General features: G+C 41.7%; 1 protein-coding gene across 2 annotated transcripts in view; it reads left to right on the top strand.

The window, feature by feature from the left end:
• LOC149067760 (ATP-binding cassette sub-family C member 4-like) overlaps positions 1 to 20812 on the top strand; it is a 77491-nt gene that overhangs the window by 23826 nt on the left and 32853 nt on the right. The window contains exons 1-3 of one of the 2 annotated variants that reach the window (XM_089252220.1): positions 14436 to 14997; positions 19386 to 19493; positions 19597 to 19714. Coding sequence is in view for 1 of the 2 variants with exons in the window: in XM_089252219.1 (XP_089108345.1) it covers positions 19386 to 19493; positions 19597 to 19714 (226 nt within the window). In the remaining variant the exon portion in view is untranslated. Of the gene's footprint in view, positions 1 to 14435; positions 14998 to 19385; positions 19494 to 19596; positions 19715 to 20812 lie in introns of those variants that run through there. The other variant, XM_089252219.1, reaches the window with a different exon arrangement.

Here is a 20812-nt window from a genome sequence, read left to right on the forward strand (position 1 = left end):
AGGATGGGACATTTGGCGGGACTCCAGACCAGACTTATCACGGGCCCCTTCATAGTGAATTTATGGCGTGAAAAAATAAAAAAATGATGAGAATCGTCCCGGACCCCAGGGCTGGAGCCCTGTCAGCCTCCCCCCTCCATACCTGCTTTGCCTAGGATTCCCCCTTTGTGAAAGTCGGGCCTTGGTCCAATGGCTGGCCCCGACAGTTTGTGCACGTTTCAATTGATCCTACCCTGACGAATAGGAAAAAGCAAAGGTGTTCCTATTTACCTCGATTCTGGAAGGATTCTGTGGAAAGGTCCATGAAAATAAGGGGCCGTTCAAGTATTACGTCAGCAAATTTTTAGCCATTTTTGCCTTGTCAGAAAAACTTTATCTTTAATAAATTCATTGCGACCCACCCTCTCAGCCATACAATGATAAATCGCATAAAGGCCCTTGGCCTCCCGAACAAATATGGCCCTGGAGGTTATCTGATGCGGCCTGCGCTCCTCAAACCTAATTTTGTAATAATGAACTAAGCGGCACATTTACAGAGTGCTTATATGACCCGTGGTACAATTCCAGAGCATTTAAGCGACCCGTGGCACATTTTCGGATCACTTAAATGACCCGGGACACAGTTCCAGAACACTTAAGCGATCCGTGACACATTTAGAGATCCCTTGAGCGACATGTGGCATACTTTTAGAGCACTTAAACGTCCCCCATTGCGGTTATGCATCACTCAAGTTACCCGCGGCACATTCTCAGATTATTTAAGTGATCCGCGGCGTATAATTACGGATCACTTGAGTGATGCGTGGCACAGTTCCAGACCACCACAGTGGTCCGGACACATTTCCAGATCACTTGGATCCGTGAAACATTTAGAGATCGCTGAAGTGCGACTCTGTAAGGGATATAACTCCCAAGGCCATATTTGGTCCGCGGGCCAAGGGCGTTTATACGAATTATCATTATATGGCTTAGAGGGTGGGTCGCAATGAATTTATGGAAGATAAATTTTGTGAGTTCAAAGCCTTCAAATAACATTGAAATTAACAGAAATAATAATAAGGGGCCGTTCAAGTATTACGTCATCATCGATGGGGGGGGGGTTCCGACTACTGGCTTTTGATGACAAGGGGGGGAGGGGGGGGTTTGGATAATGCTTACGTCATCAATCACCCTTTATGAAAATATGGGTTGGATTCAGAGAGGCAGAGCTGATGACGAAATTTTGCTGACAAGGGGGGGGGGAGGGGATCAAAAATGGCCAAAAATTTGCTTACGTAATACTTGAACGGCCCCTAATTATAATAACGTATAAAGGTTTTTCTACCGAAATTTCAGTTTAAAAAAAATTGCATTAAAAAAATAAATTTTTGATCGTGGGGAGGGGGCACGAGCCCCCTATGTCCCCCCCCCCTCCAGTGTACGTCTCTGATCCCACCAATATGCGCGTTAGGATTCAGGGGGGGGGCAGAAGCTGATGACGAAATTTTGCTGACGAGGGGCGGGGGGTCAGAGTTTTGCTGACTTTTACTGATAAGGGGGATGGGGGTCAAAAATGGCTAAAAATTTGCTTACGTAATACTTGAACGGCCCCTTATCATCAAAAGTCAGCACATCGGAACCCCCCTCCATCGATGCTGACGTAATACTTGAATGACTCCTAACCTATTTTTGCTTTCTGAGAAATGGACTCGTCCAAACTTTTACTGCCTCACCTAACCTCCCATCCTGTCTCACCCATCAGTTTCTATATTGTATCATTACAAACAACAGTGAGCCAGCCCTTATCGTGAAGCTCGAGAGGAGCATTTGAAATCTATTTGATGGGGCGTCTAGGCTTGTCTTTTTCGTTCCCTCCTCTGACTAGAGTGTTGACAATCATCCCTCTCCCAGCCTTTTCACAATAATCTCATATATAACCCCCGTCCCCCATCTAGGTCGTCTGCGGCCGATTTGGCCGTTTGCTTGTAGAACCGTCTACGGCCGGTAAAGAATTAATGTATTAGTTAATTTTAGGACTTCCCTTTTCTCCGTATTCATATGAGAAAGAGAGAGGTAGGATACAAATACATTAAAACCTCGATAAGTCGTCACCTCAAGTTACCGAAAAATTATGACGGTTTAACCGGAGTTCCGTCAGTTTTAATGTGCGATGTTATGAAAATCGTATAAATTTAAAGTACATTAATATGACATTTATTAGAGTGTGAATCAAAAGAACAACATTTAATAAAATTTACAGATTGCAAAAGAAAAAATAATAGCACTTTGCCGCTGTGGTGGTAGAGTGGTTACAGTGACGGACTCGCGATGCGAGGATCCGGGTTCGAACCCCACAGTGGTGGTCGGCTGAAGTTGGTTTTCTGTGGTTCCCAACTTCAAGGCGCAAATGCGAGCCGATCTCCCCCCGTTAAAAAGTCTCGCCACAGAGAGCAACAGTCCTACAACAATAAATCATTCAATCATAACACATTCACTCATAGTTAGAAAAACTGGTGGCAGATGGCAGCACTACACATAACAAGCATTACAGAGAAACAAAAAAACTTCACGTCAGGTTTCACTACACGTACACGCACACTCCCGCATGTACCGATTCGTTGGGGGTTCCGCGGGGGGGGGGATGCATGTGTGGTGTAGCAGTAGTAGGTAGGGCCTCCAAAAAATGGCTCGGGGATCCATGATGTTCTTAAGTCAGCCAACTCGTTGGGCAGTTTGCCTGTTGTGGCGTTGTATTTCTTTTGTATTTACCTTTTTATGATCTCTTATTACTTATTGTGGTAAAATGTACTATTACACTTTGATTTATACTAGTAATTTTGAATTTATAGACTAGCAGAGCAACTATTAGAATATAGGTAGCTTTTCTTTTCATAACAGAACTCTATATTGCACATTAATGTTACGTGTACATCAAATTTAAAAAAGAGAGAGAGAGAGTTTAGTGTTTTAATTCTTCATCAGTAGTTCATGATACAACTACAGGGTAATCTCGAACACTTTTGGCGTGGTGGAGCGGCCCTGGGCAGGGAAAAGTAAACAGAAGGCCTCAACTTGGGAAAGAATGTCTAATTTTTTTTCAACAAAGGTATTTTGTTTAAATTTCAAGCCCTAAATTAGTAGAGCCCATGCTTTCTATGATTATTTATTATCCGTGCCCGTTGCACTTTGACTTAAACTTTATTAATTTGATTCTTCGATTTACATAATTTTGGATTTCCTTGCACTACGTGTAATCTTTGACGTATCAGTAAATTTTGGTTTTTCCGGAGATGCCCTGGGGGGGGGGGGCGAAGTGCTTACGTTGTTTCTTGCGACAGAGCCTGGGTGTCTTGCAGTTTCTCCAGTAGAGCCCATGCAGAAATGAGATCTAGCTTGAACAGTCCCCCAACGTTCCAAAAACCTTGGTCGGCAAATGAACTTCCCCAGCGTAACTTTCGTTACTTAAACTGTTCCGTTTGGGTGTATAGGATTTTATGGCGACTTTTAAGCATATGGCAATGCTGTTAACAAGCTCTTTTTTTTTTTTAATGGGAGCCATAAAAATAGTCTGTTCCTCTTTCTCAAACTTTTTCATAGTGACGACTTAACCGAAATAAGCGACGAGTAAACGAGGGTTTAATAACATTGTAGTCTGTGAGAGCTGGAAGGGTCCGAAGAAAAATGACGACTTAACGAGGTTTTACTGTAATTAGAATTCTTTCATTTCACGGAATATTAGATATTGGGGTTTTTTTTTCAACATTCAAAGTTGAAAAACGTTCCTATTCACCCCCATTTTACGCTGTTTCACAGAAGTCCCATGTTATTTTCGACGTTTCGTTTAACCGAAAAGGTTGAGAAACTCAAGATTAGACCGTTATATTAGTTCTATGTTATGCATTTACTAGTTTAGTAAAATAACGAGCTGTTTTCGAGAATGAACGAATTGACGCCAACTGAAACGACGTAGACAGACAAAAAAAAAATGAGGATCGATCGATCGGCTCTGATTTGATTTCACATTCAGCTGTCGTTAAAGTTATCTCGCATAAGTCCGTCCGATTTTGAATGGTGGTGTGCGCGTTGTGTATTCAGGCGCCAAATCATTAACCGACTTGGAATCTGTGTGTTTACCTTCAACTCTCGTACCCTGTTTGTTTCAGAAATGAAGTGAAGAAGGCAATTCCTTCTCTAACCAAATCCTATTTGATGCTGCTGCAAACAGATGCTAGCAATCGAGAATCAAGGACAACAGAGATCGACCTTTTTCTTCTCTTCCATATACATTAAATTCGGATGTAAAAGTATGTGTTATTCGAATGGGGGAAACCTACGTCTTCTAGGATAGTAGTTCCAAAACTGTGGGTCGTGACCCCCCCCCCCCACCACCACCACCAGGGGGGCCTCACTGAAGGGGGTCGCGAGGGAATTTCCAAAACAAAAACGTCTGATAAGAAATTTATTTCCACCTTTCTTTAACGTAAATAAAACTATACCAAACCAATACACAGTGGAACTTCGGTTAACGAGCAATTCGCATAGCGAGTAAACATTTTGAACGAACTTAGATATTAGTAGAACTTAGATTAACGAGCGACGATTCGCGTTACGAGCAATTGCGATTACGATTTTTGCTTTCGTTCACACACGTGTTATGCAGAGACCATTGTGTGTGAATGACATTCTCCCCAAAGTCTCCGGTAAGCGTGCCTCCCTCGGAAAATTAACACACGTGCGACTGTGAATATTTATGATACGAAACCAGATGTAGCATTGTAATCATGCGGACATGCGCTTGAAGTTTTTTTCAAGCTCTACTTGGAGAAAACTGTGGGCTGATTTGCCTTACTTAACGTGATTTTGAGGGGGGGGGGGGGGGCTAACTTATGAACAGGAGCCACTACTTGTCGAAGAGATTTTGCGCTTGGGGAAGACCATGGACTGGAGGTGCATGAGGATGGCATTCAAGAACTACTGGTGAAAAATGTCTAGGAGTTGACGGGAGATGAAGTGATGGATCTCTTTTGCACGCACCAGCAAGAGTTATCTCATCTGAGGAAGAGATAAGTAAGGAGAAGTTCCTCACATAAAATGAGATTAGAGAGATGTGTAGAATGTGGAAAACTGTGTAGAGAAAAGAACCACCCAAATAAAGCTGTAGCAGTGTGCGAGCAATGAATCTGTCCAACGAACACTGCAATTCCCCATTTCCCAGAAATCCTAAAAAGAGGCAAAAGCAAGTGTCATTGGATAAGGCTCTTTTTGAAAGTCACGCAAAAATAATAAGTCTGCAAAAACAACAGTGAGTCTGTAAATCGTCCTAAACGATAGTCCTCCTCCTCTCTCTCGTCGTTTTAGAGTAAATTAATAGTCAATTTTTTTTCTTAATATTATCTCGTGACTCCCCCCCCTTCCCTAGTTCATTCGCGCGACCCACACTTTGGGAACCCTTGAGTTAAAGGATGAATTGCTTGCCCGCCCTCTATGGTCCCCCTCTAGTTGTAGAATATGCAACATGGAATTCATGAAGACATCATACCTTCAGTCTACAATAAGTACAATTCAGCCATATAGCAAATCAGTGAAATCGATGTACCTAAATGCATAGGTGGAGATAGACTTGGAGGTCTGGAGGGGGGGGGGGGGCACGATGATGATGATGTCAATTCACATATATACGTATATACATAAGATCAGTCAACTCCACTTTTGCCCCCCCCCACGCCCCCCGTTCGCCCATGCCTAAATGATTTCCCATAACGCGTCACTCAATCAATGTTCGATTTCGTTGCTTGTTCCTGAATCAACGTTTGATTTTTTTGCTCGCCATTGAATCAACGTTTGATTTTGTTACTCGCCACTGCTAGTCTCCTTCAGTTGGGGTTTTTAACGGAACCGTGGGCTTTTTCTGATGCCAAGTCAAGACGAATACGGTGTTGATAAATCATCAAACTTCCTCGCACATTTGTTGAGAAATGTGCTCGAAATTCGGACAGGAAGCACAATCAAGGAAACTTCATGTTTGAAACAATTCCTCACTCACACATTATTTCTGAACATGTATACGAGCATATATCATAAAAAAAGATAGAAGGATGAAGAAACATTCTTATGAGGCTTGGGAATGATTTGTACGTCTCTGTACTGTAGCTCGTCATAAATAATAATAAAAATGAGTGGTGGTTATCAACGAAGGTGACTTTGTTGCGAGCTTCAAGGGCCTACAATAAAGCGCAAATTGCAAAGCATCAACAGCCCCGGTGATGTATTGCGCATCTTCTTTTCTCGTTTCTGTCTGATGAAATCTTATCATTGTTTTGCGATATAATTATTTATGTATTTTACGACGTGATAACCACGTTGTTTGGGCAGATATGTGTCTTCGTTTCCTTCCATGTTTCAATGTCACCGCAAGTCTACAGAAGGCATGGGCGGAGATACAGGGGGGGGGGGGAGGGCAATGTCGCCCAGCGTCAAAGGTGGAGTCGACTGATCTAATGTATATATGAGCTGACATCATCATCATCGTGCCCCCCCCAGCAATAATGACCTTGCCCCCCTCAGACTTCCAAGTCAATCTCCGCCTATGACAGAAGGCAACCATAACCTGTTTTTCCTGGCGATCTATTCGGTGCTCAGTGCAGCGAATAAGTTGGGGGTGCTCAATATGACTGTGCCTAACTAATATCTCGCTCGTTGAGCCAGGACCAAAACTAGAGGGGGGGGGGCTGTTCTGATGCCCCGTTTGTTGGACCAGGAAGAGCTCCAAATTTACATTATTATCTTTTATCATTATTAGTTTTTCATCCCAAATTACGAGGGGGGAGGTGGGGGGAATGCCAAAATGGATACTCGCCCCCTGACAAAATCAGTTTTTTGTTTCCAGCTACGGTCTGCATTGAGCGACATCCTAATCAAATCATTCTGTTCAAAAATTCACATGATGTTGGTCCGAATTTTTTTCCAATTTTTGTGAATTTTTTTTTGATCGGGGGGAGGGGGGTACCCCCTCGGGAGAATCTCCGGATTTCTGGATTCCAAACGTTGGCACGTCTGTATTATGATATAATTACAACTATAAAATATATATAAATATATATATATATATATATAAGAATATTCATCTCACATATCCGTCATATTTCATTTCGTAGAACTCATTTTAATGCACCGCAATTCGCAGTAATGCTTTTATTTCCTGCCATTGGCGATTTTTCAGTGATTTACGTCAAATTTACTTACCTTTAGCAACATTTAATACAGTGGTTGTCAAACTGCGCGTCGCCAACCTTTCTCAAGAGCGTCGCGGTGAGCTGGAGATATTGCTGTGAGCCTGTTCGGTGGTTTGGAGGGCTCTTTGTTAGAAGATTCTGGAGACGCGGTTGAACGCTGACCAAGGCAAGGAAGCCGCCTGTAACGAAAGTTTGAGAATCACTGATTTACAAAGATAATTAGCAATGTTTTGTATTTGAATCAAAATTTCCCGTATTTTTTTCAGAGGAAATATGGTCAATCTTTGTGTAGATAATTTTTTTGAAATCGATTTTTCTACTGATAAGTGGCATATTTTGACATATTTAAGAACAGTTTTCATTTAGTTCGGCTATAATTGGCAATGTGTCTATCGCAGTTTTCTGTTTTTTTAGATAAAATATGACGCTTTTCGCATAGACGTCATAATCATCATCTGCGTCCGTATGCGGAGATACGGGGGGTGGGGGGGGGCATTGCCCCTGCCCCTCCAGCGTCAAAGGTAGAGTCGACTGATCTAATGTATATATGTATATATATGAATTGACATCATCATCGTGCCCCCCGGCAATAATGACCGTGATCCCCCGAGACTTCCAAGTCTATCACCGCCTATCTCAGCATCACTTTGAGGTACAGGCTAATGATGCTCCCCACAGAAATCAATATTAGAATAGTCGATTTTTACTGTAGAAACGCTGACGTTTAATGAGGTTTCCCCACCACATCAATAGTTTTAAAAATTGAATTCTTGACTTTCGAAATGTCGAGTTAGCTTAGAGATACAAAGCCCAGAAAATTGAATACAGTCGAATCCCGTTATAACGAACTCCAAGAGACCGAAGAAATCACTTCGGTGTAATGAAACTTCGTGATAACGGAATTCATTAACGGTTTTTGCATTGTTCCTACGTAAACTTATCTGGGGGGATTAGTAAAGTATTCGTTTTTTTTTAAACGAGATTATCGCTATAACGGGATTCGACTACATAAAATAATTAGCTGGATATCCATGCGATAACAAACACATGTTAATGAAATGAAAATTAATGTCTCCGTATCGACTTTTAATATTCAGCTATGTGTGTGCATCAGTCCATTTATTTCAACATTTCTTTAATCAACATTATTTTGTTTCTTTCATGAGCCGCCGAGTAAGTCTCAATGTTGGTTACCTTGGATACGGTTTGTCCCTCAAACCCATCGATAAAAGAGAGAAATGTCAAGGACTATATAGTAAGGACTGTTTCATCTCTTTGATGTTGTGCTTGCCGACTTGGCACGGTGGGCGTGGTGTCGGAGGTGCCGTGTGACGTCACGGCCCTGCTACTTTTTCATAACTTTTTCATTTCATTAACATGTGTGTGTGTTATCGCATGGATATCCAGCTCAAAAGTATATCCAGCTAATTATTTTATATAGTCGAATCCCGTTATAGCGGCAATCGCGTTTAAAAAAAACGAACACTTTACTAATCCCCCAGATAAGTTTATGTAGGAACAATGCAAAAACCCTGGAATTTCGTTATAACGAAATTTCATTACAACGAAGTGATTTCTTCGGTCTCTTGGAGTTCGTTATAACGGGATTCGACTGTATTCAATTTTCTGGGCTTTGTATCTCTAAGCATAGACATGAGCATGCGATTGAGAGAGATTTTTCGTTTATTGTGTCGTTTTATTCAGAGGCGCATTTAACCAGCACCTCCTAGAAATAGAAGGCCTATGCACTGTTTGCCATAAACGTCATTCAGACTACCTAGCAAGTTTGCCACATTTTGAAACACAGCATCCTATTTCATTTATTCTTATTTTGCCGCAGAATCTTCCAGATTGGCTCACAAATACCGCGTAGTGATTGGATGTGGGGCATAAAAATCGCAAATTCTGAGCCCGATCATTTCTTTTCCTCACAACGATGATACTGACACGAGCAGGGAATTTTTTTCCCCTGAATATTCTGAAAGAAAATGGACTATTTACTGACGTCACAAGCAGACTGCGGAGGCCTTCTATCTCTAGGAGGTGCTGATTTAACGGTGGACGTTCAGGCACGCTCCCCGAGTCCCGATTTCTGAAGGGCCCCGAAAAATCCCAACTTTACACTTTTTTCTAATTTAAGGGGCCTCAACAGACCTTAATCCGCTTCTGGTTATAGTGTCTCAGGTATGCGCATGTAGTGTTTTTATAATCCATAAGCTAAAAGAAATGGATTAAATCCAAGCAGTAGTCAGTGAGTTATAATGTCTTTTGACATTAGCATTCAAAATAATAATTTTCACTTCAAACATTGTACACGAACCTCTCGATAACGGACACCGATGGGACCATAAATTTTGCCCGCTAATGGAGAGGTAGGATATGCTGTGGAACATCGTTTATACGACTTTTGCATTTATACGGCGTTTGGCTTCGGTCGAAATTATTATATGATTTGTTACTGTGTGTGAAAGATGGTCTCTCTGGGCGGTCGGCGGTCATGTCTGTCTGTCTGTGTGTGAAAGTGGTTCACCGGTGGTTGTGCATAATCGCTAATCATCTCGATAAAGGCAGTTTGGTTAAATTTCACTACATTTATCAATTTATCACTTTTACCAGCAATTATGAATAATTCCCAAATAAAGTTAGAAAGTGATAACATATGGAAAAAAATTTATAACCTTTTCGGTAGCTTCATTAAACCAATTAGTTATTTTTACCCGTACATGATCCGTACATTACGCATATTTTGCAATGAAAACTAAATTAAAATAATATAAATGTGAAGAAAAAATGAACGCGTTCATAATTACATTATAAGTCCTGAAAAATGTTGATTTTCTTCACACGTTATCAACATGTGCAGAATTCACCATCCTGACGATTTATCATATTTAAAAACACCAGCTTGGGATTAAACATAATCTTAGTTTAATTCGATAGATTCTCGGTTTATGAACAAAAATTCATAACTTACAGAGTTCGGGGGAAAAAAAATTAAGAGTTTGCCTGATTTTACTTATCGAGAGTGTCCGCTAACGGGGAGTGAAATACGGGGTGATTATAAAAAAACTATCCCGACATATGGGCCCCTACTTATCATACCATTCACAGAAACTGAATGAAATTTTGGCATAAGGTATTTTGAGGTATGCGCTCAAGAATGATATGGAAAACAACAGTGTCACTCTAACAGTTACGGTTACAGTGAGAAAATTTCGAAAATATCAAATTTCAACACCAAGTTTTTTGTATTGCAATGCGATCTCCATACTGAAAAACACTAAATAGCGTTGGAATGGCACCTGCAGCACGAAAATCCCCCGAGCTAGGCAAGTAAAAAGTAAAAAGGACTTTGCCGTGCACCAGAGCATTAATGTTCGTTTCATTCGTCACACCGTTTCTTCGGCTGAGATCTCAGCCTGATTAGTCCTCCACAAGGTCATGTGGAAAATTTGTGAAACACAATAAAATGCTTTATTTTATGCTGCTTCTCTGTCCTTATTGGTTGTCCTCACTTTTAGCCTATCTACAGCCGGTGATTTTCATGCTACAGTTCGAACGCTATTTAGGGTTTTTCACAATGGAGATCACATTCCAATACAAAAAACTTGGTGTTGCCATTTGATATTTTCGAAATTTTCTCACTGTAACCGTAACTGTTAGAGTGGCACTGTTGTTTCCCATATCATTCTTGAGCGCATACATCAAAATACCTTATGCCAAAATTTCATTCAGTTTCTGTGAATGGTATGATAGTTAGGCGCCCATATGTCGGGATAGTTTTTTTATAATCACCCTGCACATTAAAGCCCTATTCCATAGGACTACTACTTCACCAACTCTGGCCATATCGATATATTGCAATTTACTGCCATTAGTGAGATGGGCTGGAAGCGAAGGCGCTGTATATCGGTGGTCGCCTCGAGTTCGTTAGGGAAAATATCTTATTGATATCCTCCCTTGGGTTCGAACCCGGCACCCCGCCTACAACCTTCACGACGGCAGACGAGCATCTTACCCCCATGCCACTCGGGCACTATTCCGTGGGACTGGGGATCAGTCCACTAACGGAAGGTGTCCGTTAGGGGAGGTTCTTAGTGTATTAGGAATTTTCTTTATATTTGCTTCCCACACACCGGACGTCGGAAGTGTTAGGAGCTTGTGGGTGCTGGGTCTTGATCTTTACATAGGAAATTTAGATTTCTGAATAAATTGAGTTGGGTGCTTATACCTACACTATAAATTATCGTGAGTGCTCGAGCACCCCACATCACGCCCAGCTCCAACACCACTGGCTTCCCATGCTTTTGTGTTGCAGTTGTATTGGTAATAACGAAGTCAACACTTCTAGAAGCTGCACCTAATTAAAATGAAAACCAAAAGGTAATTAAAAATTATTAGAAAGTTCAGAGATGGTTGAAATTACGAGTTGGCTTCCAATCAACCCAATAAAAGATGACGTACGTGATTCAACTGAAATAGATGCGAGGAACAATATCCTTAGTGGAAGTTGCCTCCATAAACAAATGCTGTACCGACTCCAGCGCCTCATGCGACAGCCCTTGTTACATAGCCCTGGAAATATCACGTGATCCAAAAAGCCTCGTAGGTGGTAATTTCTAGAGGGTTAAGTGATTTCCGTGTAGCAGTTATAATCGGAACTATCCTAAGAGCACCATGGGGTCCCCCGCGCGAAGTCAGAGCCGTAACTAAGATTTTTGCCACCTCACAACTTCAAAATTCAACATTTTTATTATGGTTTCCTTTGTTTTCACTTTAAATTTCCGCCCCATAAATTTTTCTGCCCGGGACTGTTGCCCCCCCCCCCCAGTTACGGTCAAGTGATTCTTCTTTGGCTCTACCAGCAGAGGCGGACTTGACGGTGCGCCCGGGGCCCCGACTTTTAAAGGGCCCCGAAAAACTTTAACTCTTCACATTATTTTCTGAATTAAGGGCCCAATATTTTCTTTTGCGCCCGGGGTCTCGACGACTTTAATCCTCCACTGTCTACCAGGCAAATTTAAGTGCATGCTCCTCGAAAATTTCAAGTATATCTCATGTTTGTGAGGCCTCTTCTTCTCTTGAGGCCGCCAAGCCGTGCCCGTTTGGACCCATGCGAAGACGGGCACTGGGTTACAATGTGGAGCAGGAAGGGGAAAACCGCTTGACGGGTTGAGCTGGGTTTTCCTTGGAGTAGGCTTTTGCACCGCGTGAACCGAACTGGATCATTTCGCGTCGGTAGAAACGTGTTACATAATTACGCTACGCGTTTGTGTTTTCCTAGCGTGGCGCATCAGCTCAGGGCGGCTATATAGTATATGGCCCTGGCATCAGCTACTCTGTCGTCTGCATGCTACTGTTTGAAGGGAAAGAAAACACAGCAAAAATGAAGAGAAGATCGTTGAAACGCGTGGCGCACGACGCATTTGACTCCTCCAGAAGCAGTCGGCCAATAACGCCCGACGTAAAGCGCTGTCGTGAGCCGTATGGCGCTTTGTAGGGAAACAGTCATGCTGCTTTTCTTATTGGTTAGTCGACGGCGTGTCGCGCTGCACAGAAAATCTGCTCTTAGGAAAACCTGGCTTTAAAAAAGAGCTACCGATATGCATAGTTGCATATGATATGACCAGATGACACTAAAGCCGGGTTTTCCTAGGAGCAGGTTTCCTGTGCCGCGCGCAACGTGATTCGGCCAGCGCGACACACCGTCCACTAACCAGTAAGAAAAGCAGCATGACTGTTTTCCTACAGAGCGCAATACGCCTGACGACAGCGCTTTACGTCGGGCGTGATTGGCTGGCTACTTCTGGAGGAGTCAAATGCGTCGCTGTTTTGCCGATATTCTTTTCACTCTTGCGTGTTTCCTTTTCCTTCCCTTCAAACCGGAGCATGCAGATGACAGAGTAGCTGATTGCAAAGCCATATACTTTATATAGCCGCCCTGATCTGATGCGCCTCGCTAGGAAAACACATACGCGTATCGTGATTATGTAACACGTTTCTGTCGGCGCGAAACAGTCTAATTCGGTTCACGCTGCGCAACAAACCTATTCCTAGGAAAACCCGGCTTAAACGAAATTCTCCGAAAATTCTTGAGACGAAAAGAAAAAAAACTTCGGCCGTCTTGATAATGGAAAAAAAAAGTCACGGCCGTCCGTATTGTTTGTTTACTTTCCGTCAATAGCGTGACGCAAAGGAACGGTTTGGAAATTGACGTAAATTTTGGAGCTGATGTCAAAAAGCAAACATGGTTCATTTTCACGCGTTATTTCCGTCCATTGCAGTCCTCGAAGTAATTTCGTAGCTCATTAGTTTTCTATTTAAAATGCTCGTGTTTTGAATGAAAACTGTTATCTCGAGACGAAACTATATATACACTAAGTTATTCTGTCACGTGGAGTATGAGCAAATCATGATATTTGCTCAGAGCAGTGTTGCCCAAAGTGGGCATAACGGGGGTGGGGGGGGGGAATATATCCCAGGGAGGACAGTTCAAAGGAGCGGCAAATCTAAGGAATGATTGGCCAATGAAATTAGAATAGAATGGGAGAAGGGCGGCAAAATTTGTGTAACTCTCAATAAATCCGCAAGTGCCTAGACAGTTCGAAGCTAGGTCAGTGAGTGGCCAAAAAGTGATCTAGAGAAATTGCTAGCACGTGAGGGAGCAAGAGTGACCTAGAGCGTGTGCAAGCATGTGAATGACCAAAAGAGTGACCTAGAGTGTGTGCAAGCATGTGAATGACCAAAAGAGTGACCTAGAGTGTGTGCAAGCATGTGAATGACCAAAAGAGTGACCTAGAGTGTGTGCAAGCATGTGAATGACATACAGCACCTGTTCCCTAAAAGAGTGACCTAGAGTGTGTGCAAGCATGTGAATAACCAAAAGAGCCCCAAAACAATGTTTTGCATTGTTCTGCAACAAAACTTTGGTTGGTAATGTTCTGCGGTAAAAATCCCCATTTTTACACCTTTTCTTAAAATTCTTCCAGATTGTTCTGCGACATATGTCATAGATTTCGGCATATTCTGCTTTGGGGAAAAGAGTGACATAGAGCATGTGAACGATCAAAAGAGTGATCTAGGGAGTTTGAAAGCATGTGAATCACCAAAAAGAATGATCTACACAGCAAGGGACCAGGCCAGTGAGTGACCTAGAGCATGTGCAAGCTTTGTGAATGATCTAGATAGTGTAAAAGCATGTCAATAACAAAGACGGTGATCTAGAGCATGTACAAGCTTGTGAATAACCATAAGAATGACGTAGAGCATGTGTAAACAATCAAAAGAGTGACCCAGCAAAGAACTATGTCAGTGAGCAATCAAAAGAGTGACCTAGAGTATGTAAATGACAAAAAAAAAGTGACTTAAAGACACAAGTGTACTTGCAAGAGTAGGGAAAGGCCAGTTGGATTATTGCACAGGGTGGTGAATTTGAAAAAAGAGTGGTCAAGAAAATTAGACGAGGATAAGGGAAGGGTGGCAAAAATTTGTGTAGCCTGTGCGGGCAGCAAAACTATAAATAGGCCTCTCGTGGGGGGGGGGGGAGTAATGAATGCAATGCAGTAGATCCTACTTATAATTTGTTTCAAAAATTTGTCATGAAAAACCATTGTAAGCAAGAAAAAAAGCTTCAAAATTGAAAATCTGGATGAGTATTGGTAAGAAATGGGACCATGAAAATAAGTCGTACTAAGCAGAGAAAACGTTCTAAGTGGTAACATTAAGATAGATCTACTGTAGCCTATGAGATTGCTCAAGCAGGGCCATCTCAAGTGCATCATAGGAGGTAAGTGATTTTTTTGAGGGTCCTCTACCTGGCCAGAAATACTTGCTGTGACAGTTCATATACTTATCTGGCATATTATAACTAGATCTTATTATTATGAGGCCCGTGGGCCAGACAATGCATTAAGCGTTAAGACGACACCATGCTCAAGATGGGGTAGGGAGTGATGATGAAAAAAATTCTGAGTGCGAGGGGTGGATCAACAAAAAAAAGAAAAAGTTTAAGAAACGCTGGTCTAGAGCAGTGCTTCCCAAAGTGGGCAATGCCTTTTTCCTGAAGGAGGTGGTGGAATGATAAATGGTGGGAAATACGAGGAAAACTATGAAAAAACTAAATATGCTGTTGATTTTTGTGTTGCAAAAGGCAATATATTACAAATTACTACCGTCGGTAGAAATAATCAATGCAAATAGCCTGTTGATCAGAAAGTCTGCTGTCAAAACCAATAGCTTAAATACCACCATGAGTAATTTTAAAATTTTACCTCACGCTCCACTTCTTCATAAACTGATATATATTCATAGTTTTTCTGGTCTCCAGCTAGTAGATGTAATGCATCAAAAATTAGTTTCTTTTGCAAATTAGTCCATTCGATCGCATCCGTAGTTTGAATTTTAGAGACAAAATATTTTCCTGTGATTATTTTTATCTCTTACTCCTGATTTGGCAATCCTTAGGGCTCTGTGGGTTGAATAGATGCTCAAGGAATTGATTGACGCACTGGTTGGCTTTGAGAAGAGGGATGAAAAGCATGCCAAAACCTAATCACATGGATAGTATTGAGTCCATCATGGCACCAAGATAAGATGGACTATTATCACAAAAAAATGAGTAACTTTGCCTGGTTTTAATTTACACAAAAATTGTCACGTTTTTAAGACAAATAAATCACACTGGTCGAATGGTCGACGCGTTTCGGCTCTTCAATGGAGAGCCGTCATCAGGACCTCGTGGTCAGAACTCACACGAATGAAGAGTGATGTTTACGTCTGGTCGTCCGAAGAGTTCGCCTTTGTATTTGCTGCGTCCGAGTGGTCTTTGGATGCGAATTGGGGAGCCATCTGTTGTAAAGTGTTGAAAGTTTTTTCACGACTGAGGTTAATAAAGCCTGTCCAAGCTGACGAAATAGGTGGTGTGTTTCTTCCATCATTAACGAGGAAATTCTGGCATGTTCTGATGAAATATCCCTCGAGAAAATTCAATTCCGAATTGTGTGTTGCTTTTTTAAAAACAAATGCTTTGTCAAAATCAAAATGATGTGAATGTTGCCAGCAGTGTTGGGCAATAGCCGAATTATCCGTCCGTCCCTTCTCAACATGCCTTCGGTGTTCGAGAACTCGAATATTTAGATTTCTTCTAGTTTGGCCAATCTGGTATCTACTTCATCCCATGCAAGAATTGTGAAAATGGATATATTGGCCAAACTAGAAGAAATCTAAATATTCGAGTTCTCGAACACCGAAGGCATGTTGAGAAGGGACGGACGGATAATTCGGCTATTGCCCAACACTGCTGGCAACATTCACATCATTTTGATTTTGACAAAGCATTTGTTTTTAAAAAAGCAACACACAATTCGGAATTGAATTTTCTCGAGGGATATTTCATCAGAACATGCCAGAATTTCCTCGTTAATGATGGAAGAAACACACCACCTATTTCGTCAGCTTGGACAGGCTTTATTAACCTCAGTCGTGAAAAAACTTTCAACACTTTACAACAGATGGCTCCCCAATTCGCATCCAAAGACCACTCGGACGCAGCAAATACAAAGGCGAACTCTTCGGACGACCAGACGTAAACATCACTCTTCATTCGTGTGAGTTCTGACCACGAGGTCCTGATGACGGCTCTCCATTGAAGAGCCGAAACGCGTCGACCATTCGACCAGTGTGATTTATTTGTCTTAAAAACGTGACAATTTTTGTGTAAGATGGACTAGTTTTGTATAGATCAGGCAGACTACTTGTAGATGTGCAAGGATGTGCATATGCACCACCACCTGGTGCTCCTGTATGTCCATGGGGATTACACGGGACCGGATTTGCAATACATGCATTATTACAAAGGTTTTAACAACTGGCTGTTGCGAAGATATATTTTGGAAAGAGAGAAAATACAACTGCCCCTGCGGGGAATCGAACCCATGTCCTTTCACTTTTCAGGTGAACACCCTAGACCACTAGACTACAGAGCCACCGAATCTCTCAATCTTTCCTTGGAGCTCGTGAACACTGAAAGTTACTGTACATGGACGGCCGGACCAGACTCAGGCCAAGCTCACAACTGCTGACACTGCCACCAGATGGCGACTTATACAAAGATGACGTCACTCTCCGCTACCATACAAACGTTTTAACAACTGGCTGTTGCGAAGATGCATTTTGGAAAGAGAGAAAATTCAACTGCCCCTGCGGGGAATCGAACCCACTTCCTTTCACTTTCCGGTTGAACGCCCTAGACCACTAGACTACAGCTGACTGCAGCATCAGCAGTTGTGAGCTTGGCCTGAGTCTGGTCCGGCTGTCCATGTACGGTCCCTTACAGTGTACACGAGCTCCAAGGAAAGATTGAGAGATTCGGTGCATCTGCAGTCTAGTGGTCTAGGGCGTTCACTCGGAAAGTGAAAGGACGTGGGTTCGATTCCACGCAGGGGCAGTTGAATTTTCTCTCTTTCCAAAATATATCTTCGCAACAGCCAGTTGTTAAAAACTTTGTATGGTAGCAGAGAGTGACGTCATCCTTGTACATGCATTATTATTTACTTGAGTTGCCCTCTTGGAATAGAATATCTGTAATTTAGTTCAAGAAAGTTTTTGTATGCTTCAACGTGGAATGCCCATAATCTGCTCTGTCAAACTTTAAAAATGACTGCTTTTCTGTTTTCGCTATGAATTTGTGTCCAGGTGCCTATTAGGAAGCTGACCATGCCATATAACACATTTTTGCGCTATGGAATTATTACCATCTGCGTAACCTAGTCTGTTATAATTTTGAGGTGTCATTGTGTGAGTTAGCATCCACTTCAAAAAAGTTTCTCTCTCGGCACTGTGAGCATAACACTAAATATATGCATTTGGATACAAATACAATGCCCACAAAAAAGCAACTTTGCCAGACAAGGTGGGGGAAGGAAATGGGCTAAACATTCCCATATAACAAACTTTAAGAGCAATAAGTGTGTATAGAAAGGAAATGTGATGAGAAGCTGGCTAATTACTATCATCACTAGAAATAATAAATATAAATAGTCTGTTAATCAAGTCTGCTGTGGAAAATGATGGCGTAAAATAATAAAAAAATCAATTTAATACACTGATTTTACCTAGATACAGGCTGCACGAAATCACCTCACAGGCCAACGGTTTGCCGCCCGCCTAGTCTAGAGCAATGATTTTTAACCCAGGAGGTCATGGGATGGATGTATTCTAATGAGGTGCGGGTGAAAATCAAACGAAAGGAAAGTCATTGCCAGAAATCTATTTCATAATTGAAAAATTGGTAGATCTTGTATACAGGAGGGTATCACCCCCCCCCTCCCCCTGTAAAGAATAATCCAAAAGATCCATATAATCTGCACTGTACAAGGAAAGAAGGGAAATCTTCATACCAGCCTGCAGCTTGATGCTTGAACAAGCATCGTTTCCGCTCCGCGTAACAAAGAATGGGGTAGAACCACTCCGATTACAGTATTTTTTACTCTCGCAATGCCGTTGTGCTTGTGAGAAATTAATTTTTTAGTATTTTTTTCTGAAATCAATCACAAAAATATGAAATACTTTCATTTTATTATCTGAAAAGTAATTTTTTCTTGGGAAATAAACGACCAAATAAGAGTTTTTGTTCCCTACAAATAGGGAACTCGTTCAGCAATTCATGACTGATCGAACTTAATTTTAAATTCACCTATTAAATTGTACTCACATGGAAGAAGTTGCAAATCTGCTGCAGATGTCCGTACGTAATGTAGGTGTTGTGTCTGAAGAAAAATATGAACAAGATGTGGTGCGATTTGTTCTCGATCAATCACAATCGGTTATTGAGCAATATTGTTCCAGAAAACCAACCAATTTAAACTGACCACTGCAAAAATTATATGCATATGAGGATAATCAAAGCCATGGGGAAGCGAACATAACTGAAATTATTCTGCGCTTTTACAGGAATGGAAATATGTGCGAACTCCCCCCCCCCCCAATTGCTACTTGACCTTAACACTGTTTCTTCTTTGACAAATGGTTCCGATGATTTCTTGACATTGAACATGCTTCCATGCCAACTTTATGCAAAACTTTTAAAGTAGATATATATCTGTAAACACACATAGCTGATATACTTTGATATAATGCATGAAATCTCAATTTAAAACCTTGAATACTTTTTTTTAGGTGGTTGCTGCCATTCTTCAGAAAAGGCAGGGAAGGTCTGAAGGTAGAGGACATTTACGACTGCCCTTCAGTTGATACTTCGCAGAGAACGGGTGATATTTTACAGAAGTATGATTTGGTCTGTGATATGGTTATGTTTCGATCGTTTTTGTTTTCTTGTACTTCCATTTTGTATCCATGAAATGTTCATGTTTGTTTTTCCTCTCTCCAGAGAATGGGACAAAGAGCTTCGAAAGTATAAAGCGGGAAAACGTCCGAGTCTTTTGAAGGCAACCATAAGAGCGTTTGGGCCGTCATATGCCTTAAATAGTTTACTGGTACTTATAGAAGTAAGTAATACAATCACAGATAGTATACAGTATAAGTGACAATATTCATAAACAATGTGCACTGCATGTGTGGATCCAGAGGGGAGGGTGCTCTCCCCCCACACCACCCCAGAGCCAAAACATGAGGGAAAAATTTATCAGTCCCACAAAATACGGGACATTAAACAAATTTAAACAATAAATCACCCCTCACAACACATTGGCCTGTATCCACACCTGTCTCGGCTTCATTCAATATTGAATATGTTCACCTTGGCTACGTTTGCAACTGGAGATATATGCTGCCGCTTCTTTCCCAACTGATAGTGTCTGCCTTGCATTTGCAGCTGAAGATGCCGGCCTCTGTTTCATTCGAAACTGAAACCCTGCCTTAGCTCCATTTAAAGGTGGAGATATCTGTGTCTGCTTTATTTGCAGCTGATGGTATCTTTCTCAGCCTTTCCCAGGTGAAGTTGTCTACATTCCCTCCATTTGCTGCTAAAGATATCTGCCTCCATTTCAATTGCAGCTGAAGATGTCTGCCTCTGCCACCTTCGGTGCTGAAGATATCTACCTTCATTCGCAGCTGGAGATACTATCTCCTCAGCTTTATTGACAGCTGGAGAGGTCTGCCTCCTCTCATGCATGGATCCAGGGGGGGGGGGGCAGTAACCACCCCTCCCAAGAGCCAAAAACAGTTATCTGTCCTTTAAAATACAGGACAATTCAACGAACCTAAACAATAAATCACCCCTCCTAACACATCGCCTTATATCCATGCCTGGTGTACTTGAGTGCTGAAAGCCATTGGAGCTATCTTCTCAATTCTGTTGAACCTTGTTAAGAGAGAGTCAAAGGTACGCCCAAAAATATTATGCATTAGCTGACGTTGATTTGATTACGTCCGATGTCTAAACTATTAAGTGTTCATAGCTGCAAATACTTCTGATTTACCCGGAAGCCTTTTGATTTTGTAGCCTTATTACAATCTGATCGGTAAAAGATTCTGTTGATTTTCTGTATCTTTATAGAAAAATTCTCAAATTGTGCTTTGCCAAAATGAAAAATCACTAAAATAATCCCAGTCTTTGCAGTACTAGGCTGACCTAGGGTGAACTT

This window comes from Pholcus phalangioides, unplaced genomic scaffold (assembly GCF_987345545.1).
Source record: "Pholcus phalangioides strain wild (caught in Gottingen) unplaced genomic scaffold, Ppha-v1.0 ptg000028l_1, whole genome shotgun sequence".
Taxonomy (NCBI): Eukaryota; Metazoa; Arthropoda; class Arachnida; order Araneae; family Pholcidae; genus Pholcus; species Pholcus phalangioides.